Genomic DNA, 17,947 nt, shown 5'->3' with positions numbered 1-17,947 from the left:
CCCAAGAAAGCCATCTTTTCTGTGTCAGGAGCCGGAAGAGCTCTCCGGAGGTCGAGACGCCTGGAACTTGAGCTCTCGGCCTACGTCTGCGGGTCGCGCTCTCGTCTCCGCAGCGCGTGCGCCCAGGGGCCTCCCGAGGTGGGCGGGGCCGCGTGCTTCCGGCCCCCGCGCCGCGCCGCGCCGCTCGCGCCACGCGCAGGTCGGGCCGGGCCGGCAGGGGGCGCGCGCGCGGGGCCGGGCGGGACTCGGCCGAGGTCGCCATGCGCGCGCTGCTGCGTTCCGGAGCCGCCGCCTCCGCTTCCGCCGTCGCCCTCGCCCGGGCCGCCGCGGGCCGCCTCCCGCGGGCCGGGGCCGCCTCGCCCGCGCCGCGCCGCGCCATGGCCCGCTACCGCGCCGAGCCGCGCGGCGCGCCCGGGACGCCCGGCTTCCGCCTCTTCTTCCGTGAGTCGCCTGGCAACGGGCGGGCGGGGCGCCGAGGGGCTCCGCGAGGGCCGAGGGCCCGGATGGAGGGCGGCGGAAGGCGGCGAAGGGCCCGCGGCCCCGCCCCCGCCCCGAAGCTCCGCCCCCGCGCGTCTTCCCCCGGAAGCCGGACGCGTAGGCGCTTCCCCTCCCGCGGGCGCTGTCAAGCTCCCCTCGCCCCGAACACAGGTTCAAGCCTCCAGCACCAGTCTGGGCTAGATCGTCGTCTTCCGCGCTCCGTTGACCCGGGAGGATGTGCGCAGCTTGCTTGCACACACATGGGGTCTCCTTGGCGAGGGCCTGGGAGGAGGCCGGCACCTCTGCCCCTGACAGTCAGTCAGGCCTGGGCACTTGGCCAAACGCCGGTCCCTTGGGCCCAGAGCAGAGCCACAGCACGGAGGGGAGAGCCTTCCGCTTGCACACGGCTGACCTGAGTCTTTCATCCCCGGCATCCCACATGGTCCCCCGTGGCTTGCCAGGAATGATTTCTGAGAGGGCGACCCCCAACCACCGCTGATCGTGCCCCCTCCCCTAAAACACTGCGCCCAAACATGGGAGGGAAGTCCAGAGCCCTGATGGCTCAGCTCCGGGCTTCCCTGAAGCTGACATAATGAATGCCTGTGCCCAGGGCGGCTCTGGCAGGCACAGTAAGAGCTACGACCATGACAGCTGCTGGCAGCTGGAGGCGCTGTGGCCAGTGAGGACCCATAGCAGTCTCAGCTGGAGAGGGGCTGAGGAGGGCTGGAGGGCTGGGGCATTGGCTCTTGCCTGACGGGGTGCCCTGTGGTCTCCTGAGCACTTGAGAGGAATGACCCCAAGCACCAAAGCAGGAGCCCCAAATGAAGCAGAATGACATGTGACTGACCTGTGGGAAGGATTGAATGCAGGGTGTTACTGCATTGCATTATTTTGTTTGTTTGGGGGCCAGACCCAGCAGCGCTCAGGGGTCATTCCTGGCTCTGCACTCCGGAATCTCTCCTGGTAGGCTCGGGGGATCATATCGGATGCCAAGGATTGAATCCAGGCCAAATGCCCTCCCCACTGCACTCTCACTCCAGCCCCCACGCAGGCCATTCTGACTGCCTTTCTTTAGTAAGGGAATGAGTCAGGCACTTCCTTAACAGAAAATAGGTTTTGCCCTTAGAGTAGCTGGTGCTTAGATTCTGATCACTGTGAGCTTTCTTATCTGCCATTGAGCGTACGCTTTGGACTTACTACTATTTCCTGTCCATAATCCAGGACATACGTATTTGATTCTGAATATAAGTCTCTCCAAGTATTTTTTACAGTTGACCCGTTCAGGGAATTGAAAAAAGCACAAAAGACCATAATGTTAATTGGTCGGGTATGGAGAAATTATGTGTTGGACTTTCATCCTCGGTCACACTTCCTGTAATAATCGGTGATAATAATAATCTTTAATAGTGATCGGTAACCGGAAGCTATGAGGAACAGTGATTGGTGACAGTAAGCCATAATTGAGCCGTAAGTAGTAGGAACAGTAAGCCGATAGATACGTGGCAGACATGCAGCTGTTGTGTATATGTCTAAAACTGGATGCGGCTTTGCTGTCCACCTCTTTTTTTTGTGTGTGTGTTTTTTTAATATAATTTAATTTTGATCATAGTGGCTTACATATTGTTGACAATATTATTTTAGGTACATATTTACATAAAATCAGGGGGGATTTCCATCACCAAATTGTCCTCCCTACACCTCCATTTTTGTCCTACCTCCCATTTCCTCTTCCCTCACCCCCAGGGCGGCTAGAATATGTGGTCCCCTCTGTATCTGACCTACTACTTAGTAGTCTTGCACCTGTTTGGTCTTGATGTCTCCCTTATTTCCCCCTCTAACTGGAAGCAGGACTAGCTAGTTCAAGATGTGTGGTTTTCTTTGAAAAAGAGAAAAGTAATAAACTGGTTTAAGAGTCTAATACGCCGAAAATGGGCAGAATCCTTCTAGAGGCTCTCATCAACGATTTGAGAGATGAAGGAGAGAAAGAAGGTGAAACACTCCACCAGTACCAAAAGAAGTGTCAAATATCCAGTGAGGACTCCAGCTATATCGATAAGCACCACAAAAACAAACAAACAAAAAACAAAACAAAACAAAGAAAAACAAACAAAAACAAAAAAAGAAAAAAAACACACCATGGTCTTGAAATAAGAAACATGGCATAGCACATAAAGAAAGAAAAGAAAGGAAGAGAAAAAATAAGTATAACTGGGGACAACAATTTCAATAATCACACCCAAACAGAGAAATCGACCAAAAACAGATAGGTAAATAAAAATAATAATAATAAATGAAGATAAAAAAATAATATATAAAAAATAACCAAGGTTTTGTGCTTTTTGTATTTTTGTTTTTTCCCTCCTGCCCTGGCACAGTTTTATTGGGGGTCATTCAAAAAGGAATTCACTTGGCCTAAGAAATATGGGGTTTCTCCGTCCTTGGAGCATATTGTCATGGGATCAACTATAGACTCTGTTCAGGATCATTTACTGTCCCGGTGGTGCTTTTGTGGTGTGTGGAAGACTTCTGCTCTGTCCTGGGTGATACAATCAGACCTCTTTGTCTAGAGGTCTCAGTATCTGCACAGATCCTGAGGTGGGGCTTATGATGAAGTCAGTCTTTGTGGTTCTAGAGGATCTGTTCCCTCAGTGGCATTTTAATCCATCTTCTGTGGTTGGTGATCTTGGTCTTTGCACTGAACCTAGGATGGCACCTAGGATAGCGTCTTTCTTTTTGCTTCCGGAAGCCCCATTCCGTTACAATTGTCTCTGCCAAACCTTTGGAACTGGGGATCATGTTTATTGTGCAGGTCATAGTTCAAACCCTAAACTAGGGCTTTTTTATTGGACCCAAGATGTATAGTCTGGTCATGGTTCTAGCAGCCAGTCATCTGTAAATCGCGATCTTGGCTTTTGGACCTACCAAAGGGTGACAAGTCTTCTGGTTTTGTCTTGTCATTAGCTGGTAAGGTAGGCTAATCTGCTCTAAGGTCAAGTTGTTCACATTTTCCTTGTTGTCAGGATATCATGTTAGAGCTGGCCCTTGTTGGTGACCCCACAGTATTAAGGCTGTCCCGGATGGGATTTGTTTCCTGCAGCTGTTGTGAAGAACTGTGCCGTTTCTATGTCTGGGATCCAGGGTTCAAGGCTGGATGAATGGTATCTAATCACCTGAGGTCTAAGTTGATTCCACATGACATATTTTCAAGGTAGAAGATATCCCTGTATTGTAATCAACTATGAGTTCCTATCTCTAGTAGATAAGAGCTCTTTTTTATATGTAAGATTTCCCCTTTTTTTAGTGTGCCTTTGCAGGGAGAAATGGTGCTACATTATATTGTCGGTGCATTTGGGGGTGGACAGCACCTCTTTTTTTTATTTCATTTTATTTTTGTCATACTAGCACTAATGTTCAGTCACTTGCTGACGTGAGGGGGAACCTGCCGACTGTCAATGCTGTCTTGATGTCTCGGCAAAGGGATATGTGGCCCCAGTTGGCTGCAGCGTGGACAGCAGTGGCCTGAGCAATATGACCTTGCCTGGTCTTTGAGATGGGAGACGGAGGCCTTTGCCTCTCCTGCCCTGGAATCTGCCCGAGATTGTGCTCACGGACGGGGCTGGGCTGCTGAAGGTAGACTCGAGGCAGGTCTAGTGGCCCAGGCAACTGTCTTGTGTCCATCCCGAGGTCACCCCCCTACACACTCCACACACACACACACAGCCACACACGGCCACACACACACACACGGCCACACACACACACACACACACACACACACACACACACGGCCCCACAACTGCACACAGCAGGCTTTGGGGACAGGTACAGTGTTAGTTCAGGTGATTAGAGTTAGCTGGGCCCTAGGCTTGATTGAGGCCTGGGATAAAGGGGGAGTCCACAGAGCAGAGGTGCTGTCTCCCCCTGCTGGCGCGGCTGAGGTACTGCCTATCATGGAGGGTCCTCTTCCGGGGTGACGTCCCTCCAATGGGCTTCTGTGCGCCCTTTTGGAATTTGTTCGAGGCCTCACCCCCTAATTCATTCATGCCCGGGCTTCTGAAACTTTCCACTCACTGCCCCCTTTTGCCTGAAAGTTCTTTGCATGTCCCCAGGTATTTGGATCTGTAAAACAAACATACAGATTGGACTTTAATAATAATGTGCCATCAATTTAATGCAGAATTTTTCTCTCATAACCCCCATTTTTATGGACTCTCTCTCTCTCTCTCTCTCTCTCTCTCTCTCTCTCTCTCTCTCTCTCTCTCTCTCTCTCTCTCTCATTCAGTTTGCAACCCCCAGTTTAAGAAACTCAGATTTCAATGGCCACCTGTGTGTTTTGATTTGAGCTTGTGTGTATTTATTTTACACTTTGGGCACAAGTCCAGTTCGCTGGTATTTACTTCGGTTCTCTTTCAGGCCCCATTTTGTTCACAAGGATGTAGAGGGCGGAGGTGGGCTCTGAGCCTCTCTGCTCCTCTTTGCCCCAAATAAGCAAGCAGGGGAGTTTCTCCTGTGGTGGGTCAGGGTGTTACAGGTACTTTTTCCGCTCTGGCTCATCACAGCCACTCAGGATAAGTGAAAGTGTTTGTCCTTTGGGTTGGCTTTGAGTTAGATGCTAATTTGGGAGTTAAGTTGCTTTGGATAGCATGGGTTCAGGTAACAGGACCTGATCTCTGAAACCCAGGCGAGTCTCTGGCCCTAATTCTGTGTGTTTTCCTTCTGCAGAGAATTCAGCTGGCCACTACATTTCCCCCTTCCATGATATTCCTCTTAAGGCAGGTGACTTTGCAGAGGTATGTGCCTGCTGGTGTTGGGGGGACATACTGGGGCCCACTGTGCTTTTGGAAACTTTAGAAAGGTGTGGTGGACGTTGGACAGAGACAATAGACACTGTAAACTGGATCTGAACTTCATCCATGCATAAGAATAGAGATTCTTCCGGGGTACTGGGAGAGGAAAGACTGTGACTGAGATCGAAACTTTGGTGGAAATAGCATCACTATTCAGAATTTCCAAGGCTGGTCAGAGGCACTGGTTTGGTTTCTGAGCCCTCAGCAAGGCCATTTTTGATGACTTGAATGTTCTTGACTGTTGTGATGCTGAGGATGGATCAGGTGCCCCTCTGGGCCTGAGACTGCCACCCTCTGTGTACTTTCCTGGTGACATATGTCACTGTCACCAAGTTCTGTAGCTGAAACCAGGTTCAGCCCAGGTTCTGGGCTGTTTTTTGGAAGCTACTGTTCCATCTTGAACTCTCTGCAGTCAGATAGCGAGAATGATGGCAGGAAGGGGAAATCTCAAGGCACAGGACCCTGGAGGCTGGAAGTCACAGATGGGAGGGTAGCTGCCATCCCATGTTGGAGGGAGGAGCTTCAGTTTGGGGCCTGAAGAGGGCCCTGGAGCTGACATGGTTGATAGGGGCCACACCCTAGTGGACGCCTTTTCCTTTAGAGCCATCATTTGCAGGTGCACTTTCTTGCCCCTCACATAAGGCCCGAGCAGTTCACAACAGAAGGTCAATATCCAGGGCTGCCTTTTAGGAGGACAGCTGGTGGGCTACCCTGATTTTTTAGAGTTTTCTAGAACTTCAGGGAAATGAGTCTATAGTTTAGTCCCTCGTCTCCAAGGCCAGAGCCCAGCTTTGTTCTTGAGGTAGGTACATGGGCCCCCCACAACCCCCAGAACCTGTCTCCAAGGCCAATGGCAGCAAGGAGCCTCCCAAAGCTCTGCTGTGGTCCTCACGCCTGCGGCCCTTTTCATACTAACAGGTGTCTGTGCCCTCCTGCAGCCACACAGGTCAGTGAAGGGCCTTAAACTCAGTGCGTGAGCTCCTGGCTCTGCCCTTGCCTGCTCTTGGCCTCCTGAGCGTATTCTGGTAATAGGAGAGGGAAAGCTTGGGGAGCACAGAGAGAGCCCCGTGGGGCAATTGTGCCTTCCCAGGGGCCTGTGGCTGTTGATTTATCAGGCCAGGGGTCACTAGAGGTGCCTGCACTTAGGTGTTTGTTCACTGTTGCATGCTGGTTAGGGGCCAGGTGGATTCCAGGTCCCAGGTCTACTATGATGAATGGAAAAGATTTGTCCCAGGACTCCCTCCTACAACCAGCAAACACCAGTTCTGTCACAGGAGGCAAAGGAAACTGGAACCATCAGGGGGCAGTCGTTCGGGGCAGCTTTAGGCCAGCCTCTGTGCACTAAGTGGCTGGTCCAGACACTAATAAGAAAGGTGTCAGATGTGCATGACGGGTGAGTGTGCATGACAGGTCTGTGACCCTTACTGCCATGCTCCACGTAGAATGAAGACAGACCAATCTGCCTCTGTCAAATTCATAGGCAGGATGTGGCCTGGGAATCTGTGGTTTATCAGCTTTGTTCCCAGAGTATCTGTCATTTCAGTAAGGAAGTGGCTGAAAACTTCCCACTTGTCCTCTCAAGGGACAGAGCCTTTGTTCCATGGATGGGAACTGGGTGTGAGTGCCCGAGAGATGGTCCGCCCTGCTGAGGACTTTTCTGGAAGACTTTTGTGTCCTGTTGGGGCTACAGTGCTGAGAGCCCAGACCAATGGTGCTGGACCGGCCCTGCATTGGGCAGATCCTGTGCTGAGCTGTATCTCCCATGTCACACCACATCCATAAACACCCTCTTCTTATTCCAGGCAAGTGACCTTCCTACAAAGAGAGCTCGAAATGATGACTATGAGGTATAGTGAATGGTTCTGTATCTTGTGCTTGGCCTTTTTTATTGTTTGTCCAAATCCTAACACTTGCTTACATTTTGTAAAGTTGTTCTGAACTTTGATTTTACTTTTGCAGAATTTTTGCTTGCATTCTGATTCGTCAGCTTTTTCTTTAGCTTTTTTATCCTCTTCACTTAATATGCTATATTAATTAATATGCTTAATATGTTAATATGCCTGGACTGACTCTGTTTCACCCACTGCGTTATTTTTTTGTTTTGTTTTGTTTTTTTTTTGGGTCACACCCGACAATGCTCAGAGGTTACTCCTGGCTCTATGCTCAGAAATTGCTCCTGGCAGGCTCAGGGAACCATATGGGATGCCGGGATTTGAACCATCATTCTTCTGCATACAAGGCAAATGCACTACCTCCATGCTATCTCTTCGGTCCCACCCACTGGGCTTTCTCACGTAGAGCAGGGGACTGCGTTTGTGGACATGGAATCCTTTCATCTTTCCAGGCACAAAATTCTCCCCAGAAATGCTAATTCCCACCCTCTTTCATCTACATCTGCTAACCATTATTTTATTTTTATTTATGGATTTTATGAATTTGAGATTCTGATTACTTCCTTGCCATTTCATTTGTTTTATTTTGTTTTATTTTTTTGGGCCATACCCATTTGATGCTCAGGGATTACTCCTGGCTAAGTGCCTAGAAATTGGCCCTGGCTTGGGGGGACCATATGGGGATCAAACCGCGGTCCTTCCTTGGCTAGCGCTTGCAAGACATATGCCTTACCTCTAGGCTACCTCACCGGCCCTGCCATTTCATTTTTAAAAGTTTAAGACCAGGCCACCCGCGGACTGCACCCTGGACCAGATCATTTCCCGCTTCCAGAATGAATGGAGACAAGAATTCAGATGCATTTAGCCAAGAGAAGCAGGAATTCCTCCAGTACTTCCCTGAGATTCTTAGTTGCTGACAGAAGATGACCTGGACCACCTTGATATAGGAGATGTGATCACCCGTCTCAAGGAGATCCTGGAATACAACATGCTTGGGGGCAAATACAATCGGGGCATGACAGTGGTAGCCGCCTACCGGGAGCTGGTCGGGCCCAAGAAGCAGGATGCCAAGAATATTGAACGTGCCTTCACTATGGGTGGTATGTGGAACTGTTCCAAACTTCCTTCTTGATGATGGATGACATCACGGATTCATCCATAACTCACCGGGGGAAGCTCTGTTGGTATAAGAAGCCGGGCATAGGTCTGGATGCTGTGAATGATTCTCTGATGGTGGAGTCCTGTATCTATCGTCTATTGAAACTCTGCTGCCGGGATCAGCTCTATTACCTGAACCTCATTGAACTCTTCCTAGAGATGAGCTATGTAACTGCAGTTGGGCACACTTTAGATGTCATGACAGCCCCACAGGACAGCGTGGATCTTGGCAGATTCACCGAAAAGAGACACAAAGACATTATCATATACAAGACTGCCTTCTACTCCTTCTACCTTCCTGTGGCTGCTGCCATGTACATGGCAGGCATTGACGATAAGAAGACTCATGCTAATGCCAAGAAAATCCTCCTAGAGATGGGAGCGTTCTTTCTAATCCAGGATGAGTATCTGGACTTCTTTGGGGACCCCAGTGTGATGGGCAAGGTTGGCACCAACATTGAGGACAAGTGCAGCTGGCTGGTGGTCCAGTGTATGCAGCAGGCCTCGCCAGAGCAGCGTCAGATCCTACAGGAAAACTATGGGCAGAAGGATCCCAAGAAGGTGGCTAAAGTGAAGGCGCTCTATGAAGAAATGGATCTGCGCGGTGTGTTCACACGGTATGAAGAAGAGAGCTACAATCGCCTTGTGAGCCTTGTGGAGAAGGATGCGAAACCCCTGCCACCGAGCATCATCCTGGGGCTGGCAAAGAAGATCTATAAGTACATAAAATGACTTAGGGAGCATGGCGGGGAAGCCCTCAATAAATAAATTATTGGGTAAAAAAAAAAAAAAAGTATAAGACCAGAGTTAGGGGCCCGGAGAGATAGTACAGCGGCGTTTGCCTTGCAAGCGGCCGATCCAGGACCCAAGGTGTTTGGTTCAAATCCCGGTGTCCCATATGGTCCCCCTTGCCTGCCAGGAGCTATTTCTGAGCAGACAGCCAGGAGTGACCCCTGAGCACTGCCAGGTGTGGCCCAAAAACCAAAAAAAAAAAAAAAAAAAAGACCAGAGTTAGGACATAAACCCAGATATTTTAGCAGCAGTTATTTTTTTCTTGGCTCTCATAGATCACATTAAGTACAGGATTTTGTGGAAAGGAGTTGGGTCAGGGCTGGAGAACTAGTATAACCTTGCCTACAGCCAATCCGGGTTCGATCCCTGGCAGCTGATAGGATCCCCCAAGCACTGCCTGGTGTGATCCCTGAGTACAACAGAGTCAGGAGTAAACCCCGATCACCACTGGGTGTGGTCTCTCTCATTCATGAACAGATTTTTCTCTCTCTCTGTCTCTATGCTGCTGTTCTGGGCTACCACATCTCCACTCACTGTTCTGTGATTTTGACCCTATTATAATTCCCGCTTGTGTTTTGTGTATCTTTGGGGGCCGGCCATGGGATGGCAGGGAGCAAACTTCCTCTTCCATGGATGATGCCAAATTCTAGCCCATCGGATGGAGGCAGAGGGGAGAAGGGAGAGGGGAGTGTGAAGGCGTGGTAACCGGCCCTTGAGTTGGTCCATGTCTCAGTGATAGAATAAAGCTGCTATGAGCATGTTGTGTTCGTTTCTTTCCCATTTTCATATGATATCCACTTAGCACAGAATCAGGAGTAAGTCTTGAGCAAATATCCTCACTGTGTTATTCCTAAATTGAGTCTTTTTTTTTTTTTTTTTTTTGGTTTTCGAGTCAGACCCGGTGTCGCTCAGGGGTTACTCCTGGCTCTATGCTCAGAAATCGCTCCTGGCATGCTCAGGGGACCATATAGAAGGCCAGGATTCGAACCACTGTCCTTCTGCATGCAAAGCCAATGCTTTACCTCCATGCTATCTCTCCGGCCCCAAATTATTGAGTCATAATTAACCCCAGACTTAGGACTGCTGTTGTAAGGTTGGGTTTTTAAAGGGCAGATCAGGGTCACTTAGGGAGAGCCAAGACCAGAGTCAGTGAAAAGACAGAGGATGGGGCCGGGTAGGTGGCGCTGGAGGTAAGGTGTCTGCCTTGCAAGCGCTAGCCAAGGAAGGACCGCGGCGGTTCAATCCCCCGGCGTCCCATATGGTCCCCCCAAGCCAGGGGCGATTTCTGAGCGCTTAGCCAGGAGTAACCCCTGAGCGTTAAACGGGTGTGGCCCAAAAACCAAAAAAAAAAAAAAAAAAGAAAAGACAGAGGATGAGGGGACTGGCAAGCATGTTACAAATGTAATCTCCAAACTAGGAGTATAAAAGAGGTAAGAGCCAGTCATAGATATTGAGAAGACTGTTTACAATTACAAAACAAAGCTTAACAATAAACAATACATCAAGCAATGGGTATAAGCAATAAGAATTGAGTTACAAAGGCAGCTCATTGCAAACTAACTTCAGATGCAAAATAAGGGATTAGTGAGAAGTAGAAAAAATCTAGGAATACTATCTTCACTGGGTGGGCTCTATTATTTTAGAGGTCAAGTGAGAGAAAGAGCTGAATCCACTAAGGTGTAGCTCTCATTATCTAGGAAAAGTCAATAAGCCAGGATCTGCATTCTGGCTATGCCCCTGCATTCCAGAAACTGAGGCTGCAAGGGCACCTTGAGGAGAGAAAAATATTGTCTTTGATTTGGTGCTAAATATTCTCCAGGTAAAGGGATTTTAAGGCTATAATTCGCCTGTGGTTATCGGAAGGGAGAATTAATATTAAGGCCAAATAATATAAAGGGAACATAATGTCAGTACCGTAACACGAATCTCAGAAATATTTCCAGTGATCCGTGCAGGGGTAAAATCTTCCACAGTGGGCCTTCTGGTTAAACATTTCTTGGGATGAACGAGTTATCCGCATCAGGAAGATTCAGAAAAAGTTCATCTCGCGGGCCTACTGAATCGCCCCTTTAAAGGAGATGCCTATGCATAGTTTGACAGGGGATACAGTTGCAGGGCAAGCATGAGGCCAGGACATGGGTGCCCCGTGCTGCCAGACAGGTCTGATCCTGGGAGCATGGCTATGTGGGGCTCTACTCTCCACTCATGGGTCTGCCACTAAAGGCACAAGACCTCCTCAGTCTGCAGTCAGCAGGGAAGGCGGGCAAGGAGGGATGGATAAGTGCCTGTACCTCTTCTTTAAAATTTACATGATTTGATTGTGTGAGGAGCCTTTGAAGATAAGCCATGCCCTGACAAGCTTCAGGGATCCACTATAAAAAATTGGTCTGATTTCTCAGGGGGTTTAGCACGAGGTTTAATAAAAAGTATGTTGGGGCACACCAGGAGTGAGCACAGAGATTAAGGACCCACACACTGCCAGCCCAGTTCCAGCTCTTGCACCTTCTAGGGTCCCCTGAGCAACATCAAGTGGCCTCTGAGTACAGAGCCAAGGGCTCATTGCTGGTTAGGGCCCAACTACCCCAAGTACACAAGTGTATTGAGGTTTGGTAAAGCTTACAGCTACCTATGCTAGCAGTCTTTGTTCAACATTATGTTTGTAATAGCTTGGGTTTAAATATCACTTAAACATGTGAGAACTATTGTTATGATCTTTAAGATTTTCACTTTCACGGACTCATGTGACTGATTTTGATAACATTCCTTTTGTTTGTTTTTTGTTTATTTTGGGGCCATTCTCAGCAGTGCTCAGGGGCACATAAAGGATGCTAGGGATCAAACCCAGGTTGCTATGTGAAAGACAAGCACTTTATCCGCTGTGTCATCTCTCTGGCCCTGTGATCTACTCATGTAGAGAGCTTGTGGGACAGATCCCACACTTTCCATACTATAAGAGACTCGAAGCCAGCAGACCCAGGTTTCACCTCCATCTCACCTGGAAAATAAGAATCAAAACTAGTCTCCTGCTTCCTGGCTGCACAGGCCTTAAGAGAAATAGAACCCCTGCAGCTCCGAGAGTGCTAGATGATGATAGGCTGTCTGCTGGTCTCTGTTGTGGATGGTCTTCTTTTCCTCTTAGAAGAACTGCCAGACAGGCAATGGCAGATGTAGGATCAGACTAGACATTTAAGGGAGTAGGAAAAAGAAACTAAAGTGGTCCCATAGAGGAGGAGTTCAAAATATCTGGGTGAGCTACAGGGATTTAAATTTCTGTCTCTCTCATAGTAAAATTTTGTTTTGTTTAATATGATTGTCTCTTTTTTTATACTGCAGAATTTGTTTAATATGGTTGTTGAAGTGCCTCGGTGGACAAATGCTAAAATGGAGGTATGGCTGTACTGCAAGTAGGGAGAAACCCTGAAAAGAACATTGATGTCAGGGTCTCCCCATAAGATGTGCAATTTGGAATGTCTGAAACTTATATATAGTGAAAATATTCTTGTGAACTTTGACTCTAATTCCAAAAAGCAAAAATCATTTGATGAGGAATATTTTTCTTTGAAAAGTTTTCTGTTGTTTCCTCTCTGGCTTATAGTAATACATTAATTTATTTGATGTGCCTTGAAAGTGGCATTTATCAGGAGGTTTCCTGAAATAAGATTTTGAGCTGTAGTTTTGCCTGTGGTTTTGAGGATCACTCCCGGTGGTGCTTTGGAGGGCCGCAGTGGGCTGGGAATCATGCTCAGTATCTGGAGAAAGTGAGGCCGGAGCTGTGAACATGGGCCTATCAGGAAGCCCCGTTTTGTCTTTCAGAATTAGGGCTGGAGTGACAGTAGAGCTGGGAGAGCATGTACCTTGCACGGCTGACCCAAGTTCAAGCCCCAGCATCACACCGAAAGTGATCCCTGAGCACAGAGCCAGGATTAAGCCCTGCCAGGTGTGACCCAGCACTCTCCTTTCCCCAATATTTTTATTGATCCTTTTTTTTTTTTTCAGATCAAAACATTTTATTTTATTGGGATGTGGGTGAGTCTTCAGGGGAGGATAAGCCGATGTCCTTGGCGAACCAGGATCTCCAGGCCCTATGGCCGCAGGAAAAGAAAAGCAATCCTTATTTTTAATATATATATATATATATAAGCACTATGATTACAAACATGTTTGTAGTTATTGATCCTTCTTTGGCTACTCCAAGACACATTAAAATTTTGGCTCAAATTTGGTACTTTGTTTAGCTGTTGGTACTTTTCCTGCTGCTTTGGGTGTGATGCTGATATTAGTTCATATATTTGGGTTATAAAGTGATATGCAGGGGGCCGGGCGGTGGCGCTAAATGTAAGGTGCCTGCCTTGCTGGCGCTAGCCTTGGACGGACCGTGGTTCGATCCCCCGGTGTCCCATATGGTCCCCCAAGCCAGGAGCGACTTCTGAGCGCATAGCCAGGAGTAACCCCTGAGCGTCACCGGGTGTGGCCCAAAAACCAAAAAAAAAAAAAAAAAAAAGTGATATGCAGGTGTCTTTCCCAGAATTTACATCTGGAGAATTGCCTGGAATTTTACTGAAAAAGTGAAGTGTTAGTTTGTGGTCCTCACAGCATCTCACTCAGGGTTGGGGGAAAGATTCTGCCTAATTTAAGCTGCAGTTTGTTGTTGTTGCATTTATTAATTAATTAATTAATTTATTTTTTGTTTTTTTTGTTTTTGTTTTTGTTTTTTGTTTTTGGGCCACACCCAGCATTGTTCAGGGGTTACTCCTGGCTGTCTGCTCAGATAGCTCCTGGCAGGCACGGGGGACCATATGGGACACCGGGATTCGAACCAATCACCTTTGGTCCTGGATCGGCTGCTTGCAAGGCAAACGCCGCTGTGGTATCTCTCCGGGCCCTAATTTATTTATTTATTTTTGGTTTTTGGGCCACACCTGGCGGTGCTCAGGGGTTACTCCTGGCTGTTTGCTCAGAAATAGCTCCTGGCAGGCACGGGGGACCATATGGGACACCGGGATTTGAACCAACCACCTTTGGTCCTGGATTGGCTGATTGCAAGGCAAACGCACTGTGCTGTCTCTCCAGGTCCTGTTGTTGCACTTTTTATTGTCATCGCCCTCCCCCCCCCTTTGGGTCACACCCAGCATAGCTCAAGGGTTCCCTTCCTGCTGTGTATTGCTCCTGCTGCTCCTTGTTGTTGGTGGTGGTTTTTTTTTTTTTTTGGTTTTTCGGATCACACCCCTTTGATGCTCAGGGGTTACTCCTGGCTAAGCGCTCAGAAATTACCCCTGGCTTGAGGGGACCATATGGGACGCCAGGGGATCCAACCGCGGTCCTTCCTTGGCTAGCGCTTGCTGGGCAGACACCTTACATCTAGTGACACCTCGCCGGCCCCTGGTGGTGGCTTTTTTCACTCTGCACTATGACACTTGTTTCTTTTTCTTTTGCATAATAATTTGGATATGTTTGGTGGAAAGACAATTTTGAAATGATACATCTGAATGGAGGCTGGAGAGATAGCATGAAGGTAGTGCATTTGCCTTGCATGCCAAAGGACGGTGGTTCGAATCCAGGCATCTCATATGGTCCCCCGAGTGTGCCATGAGTGATTTCTTTTTTTTGTTTTTTGTTTTTGGGCCACACCCGGCATTGCTCAGGGGTTACTCCTGGCTGTCTGCTCAGTAATAGCTCCTGGCAGGCACGGGGGACCATATGGGACACCGGGATTCGAACCAACCACCTTTGGTCCTGGATTGGCTGCTTGCAAGGCAAACGCCGCTCTGCTATCTCTCCGGGCCCCCATGAGTGATTTCTGAGCATAGAGCCAGGAGTAATCCCTGAGCGCTGTTGGATTTGACCCAAAAACCAAAAAGAAAAAATAAAAAAAAGAAACATCTGAATGAAAATCTTTGAGTTTACTATATTGACACAAGATTGATGGGAAAATGCCCACAATTAGTAACAAAAAGCAAGTTGATTGATTTCTCTTTTTCCTGCTGTTCTGCAATTTCATTATTGCATCAAAAATAACAGAATACGTGAAAAACAGACTGTCTAACTAGGCTGCATGATGTTGCCTTTGCGAAGGCTTCCTTGCGTGCATTGCAAATTAATAAGAAGAGAGTATCTTTGCGGGGTGGTTGGGCCATACACAGCGGTGCTTAGGGCTGGTTGACTTCTGGCTCTGTACTCAGGATTCATTCCTGGTGTGGTCAGGCCTGGGTTGGCTGTACGCAAGGCAAGCTCCCTATCTGCTGTGTTGTCTCTCTCACCCCAAAGAGATGGCTAACCTTACTTTAGAGTGCTTCTGATTGGTAAGTTGGGTGATGAGTAGTTGGTATGAAAAAAGCAGATTTAAAAATCCAACTTGACGGTAGGACTAATGGCTTCTCATTTGGATCCACTTAGATTGCCACAGGAGAGCCTCTGAACCCCATCAAGCAGGACGCAAAGCACGGGAGGCTGCGCTACGTGGCAAACATCTTCCCCCATAAGGGTTATATATGGAATTATGGAGCCCTCCCTCAGGTGACATTTGCATTAGCATTCTAAAACTTCTCTGTCTTCAGGAAAAAATGGCCTTGTAAATCCCATGAACTGCTTGAATTTAAATTGGTTCTGAGATCATGTCAGGTTGAGAGATTTGAAATCTTTTAATATAGAGTTTTATCATATCCATAAATTTTTTTCAAGCCACAGATATGTCTCTCCTCAAGGTCTTGGACTTTGGCACCAAGTGCACTCTCATTTGGCATTTAGAATGGGCTCAAGTCCTGGGCTTGGCTATTAAGGCCCAATGAAAAATGTTTTATCTGCTTTATTTTAACTCGTTGCTTTGATTATGCCAGGTATGGACTTTCACCTCCACTAGGGTAAATTTTATATTTTCAACTGAAATAGATGACTCCTTTCAATTATGAAAGCCTGGTTTCAGAACAGATTGTGCATTGAGTTGGGTATCTTTATTATTCTCTACCATGAATTTAGAATGTTTTTCTTCTTCTGAAAAGTTTGTAATGGCAGAAAGCATTTTATATATATATATATATATATATATATATATATATACATACACAGACATATATACGTATATATTATATATGCACTCTTATTTTCCTTTTTTTTTTTTTTTTTTTAGTTTTTTGGGTCACACCCGGCAGTGCTCAGGGGTTACTCCTGGCTGTCTGCTCAGAAATAGCTCCTGGCAGGCACGGGGGACCATATGGGACACCGGGATTCGAACCAACCACCTTTGGTCCTGGATCGGCTGCTTGCAAGGCAAACGCCACTGTGCTATCTCTCCGGGCCCTCTTATTTTCCTTTTTATAAAAGTTCTTTATATGCACATTCAATTAAACACACACATATTGGAGAATGTAAAAGAGGGAGAGGTAGCAAATTCATTAGTGACCACTGGACAGGAATTAGGGTTCTGATGACACTTTAGACCCATTTATGTACTTTCTACTGCTCAGTGGTCCTAATCAGAGAGACCTAGGCTGAGCCACAGCACTGAAGTGGGAGCTGCAGGCAGGGGCTCAGGTGACAAGGCCCCTTCCTGTCGGACTACGGCCCTTAGCATTTGCTTCACTTCCTTCTCCCCTTTCTTTCCTGCCCAGGTTTTCTCTCCCAGGGAAATGGTGTCCCCTTCCAGGTGATTCAGTAAGGCCTAGACTCCACTAAATCTGGGTTTGGGACAGAGAGAGAAGCTCCTGCCTGTTGCAAGTCACCCTTGATGGGGCTGGATGATGGTGGGATGGAGGATGAGGTCTTTCTCCTCCAGCTTGGACCACACGTCTGCCACGTGTCTGTTCAGCAGGCAGTTCTGAGGTGATAGAGTTGGGTAGAAAACTCACAGGCAATTGGGCTTCAGGAGATAGCAGCTTTATTCAGTGGATAAGGCTGAAGCAAAAGCCCAGCATCAGCTCCGGAAAAAGCCCTGCCTTCCACAGACCCTTGCTTTTATATACAAGAATCAGGTACCACCCTAGGGTGGGAGCAGAATGCCAGGTCACACCCTAGGGTAGGGCACAATTATTGATTAGGTTAGGATCAGTATCCCAACACCTGCCTTTAGGCTTCTAGAATTTGTCTCTGGGACCCAGAGACAGTGATGGCTTTATATGTGTCCACCCCTGGTTTGATCCCTGGCACTGCATGGATCCCTCGCCCCCAGCACCAGAGGGAATGGCCATGAGCAATATGACCCCTCAGCACTTCAGGTGTAGCCCCCACGCCCAAATTTATTTACCTAAGTATTTGATTATTTATATTTGGCATGAAATTCCAAGATATGGGTAAGGTACAATAGCTGAAAAAAGGGGCAAGCTTTGACCAACTCAGCTAAACAGTATATATATATAGAGAAGAGCCTCAAAGAGTGTGTGCCATAGAGAAACATGCACTTTCCAGGGGAAAAAAAACCATTATTTTTCTAGATCTCCACCTTTGGCAGATCTAGCCCATCTTTGTGGAAGCTCCCTGATGGAGGAACCACTTCTTTTTTTGTTTGTTTTTTGTTATGGGGCCACACCAGCAGTACTCAAGGGTTACTCCTGGCTCTGCACTCTGGAATCCTGGCAGGCTCAGGGGAGCATATGGGATGATGGGGATCGAACCTGGGTTGGCTGTGTGCAAGGCAAACACCCTCCCTGCTGTGCTAACACTGCAAATCCCTGAAGAAACCACTTCAAAAAAGAAGAGCTGGGAGGTGGATTTTCTGACCCTACCCTAATCCAGGTGCCTGACTCAGTTTTCTTTTTGAGCTAGTGGCATCAGTGTAGTTGCCCACAGGGG

General features: G+C 47.9%; 1 protein-coding gene and 1 pseudogene across 1 annotated transcript in view; both read left to right on the top strand.

The window, feature by feature from the left end:
• The first annotated feature begins 260 nt into the window (after positions 1-260).
• The window catches only part of PPA2 (inorganic pyrophosphatase 2), a 45,059-nt gene continuing 27,372 nt past the window's right edge, over positions 261-17,947 (top strand). Inside the window, exons 1-5 of the mRNA XM_049786540.1 lie at positions 261-441; positions 5,200-5,267; positions 7,127-7,171; positions 12,500-12,553; positions 15,560-15,679. Of these exons, the coding sequence (XP_049642497.1) occupies positions 261-441; positions 5,200-5,267; positions 7,127-7,171; positions 12,500-12,553; positions 15,560-15,679 (468 nt within the window). The remainder of the gene's footprint in view (positions 442-5,199; positions 5,268-7,126; positions 7,172-12,499; positions 12,554-15,559; positions 15,680-17,947) is intronic.
• Positions 8,021-9,167, top strand: LOC126027898 (farnesyl pyrophosphate synthase-like; annotated as a pseudogene).

This window comes from Suncus etruscus, chromosome 14, assembly GCF_024139225.1.
Source record: "Suncus etruscus isolate mSunEtr1 chromosome 14, mSunEtr1.pri.cur, whole genome shotgun sequence".
Taxonomy (NCBI): domain Eukaryota; kingdom Metazoa; phylum Chordata; class Mammalia; order Eulipotyphla; family Soricidae; genus Suncus; species Suncus etruscus.
Note: the sequence above shows the minus strand (reverse complement) of the source record. Positions and strands in the feature narration are given on the sequence as shown.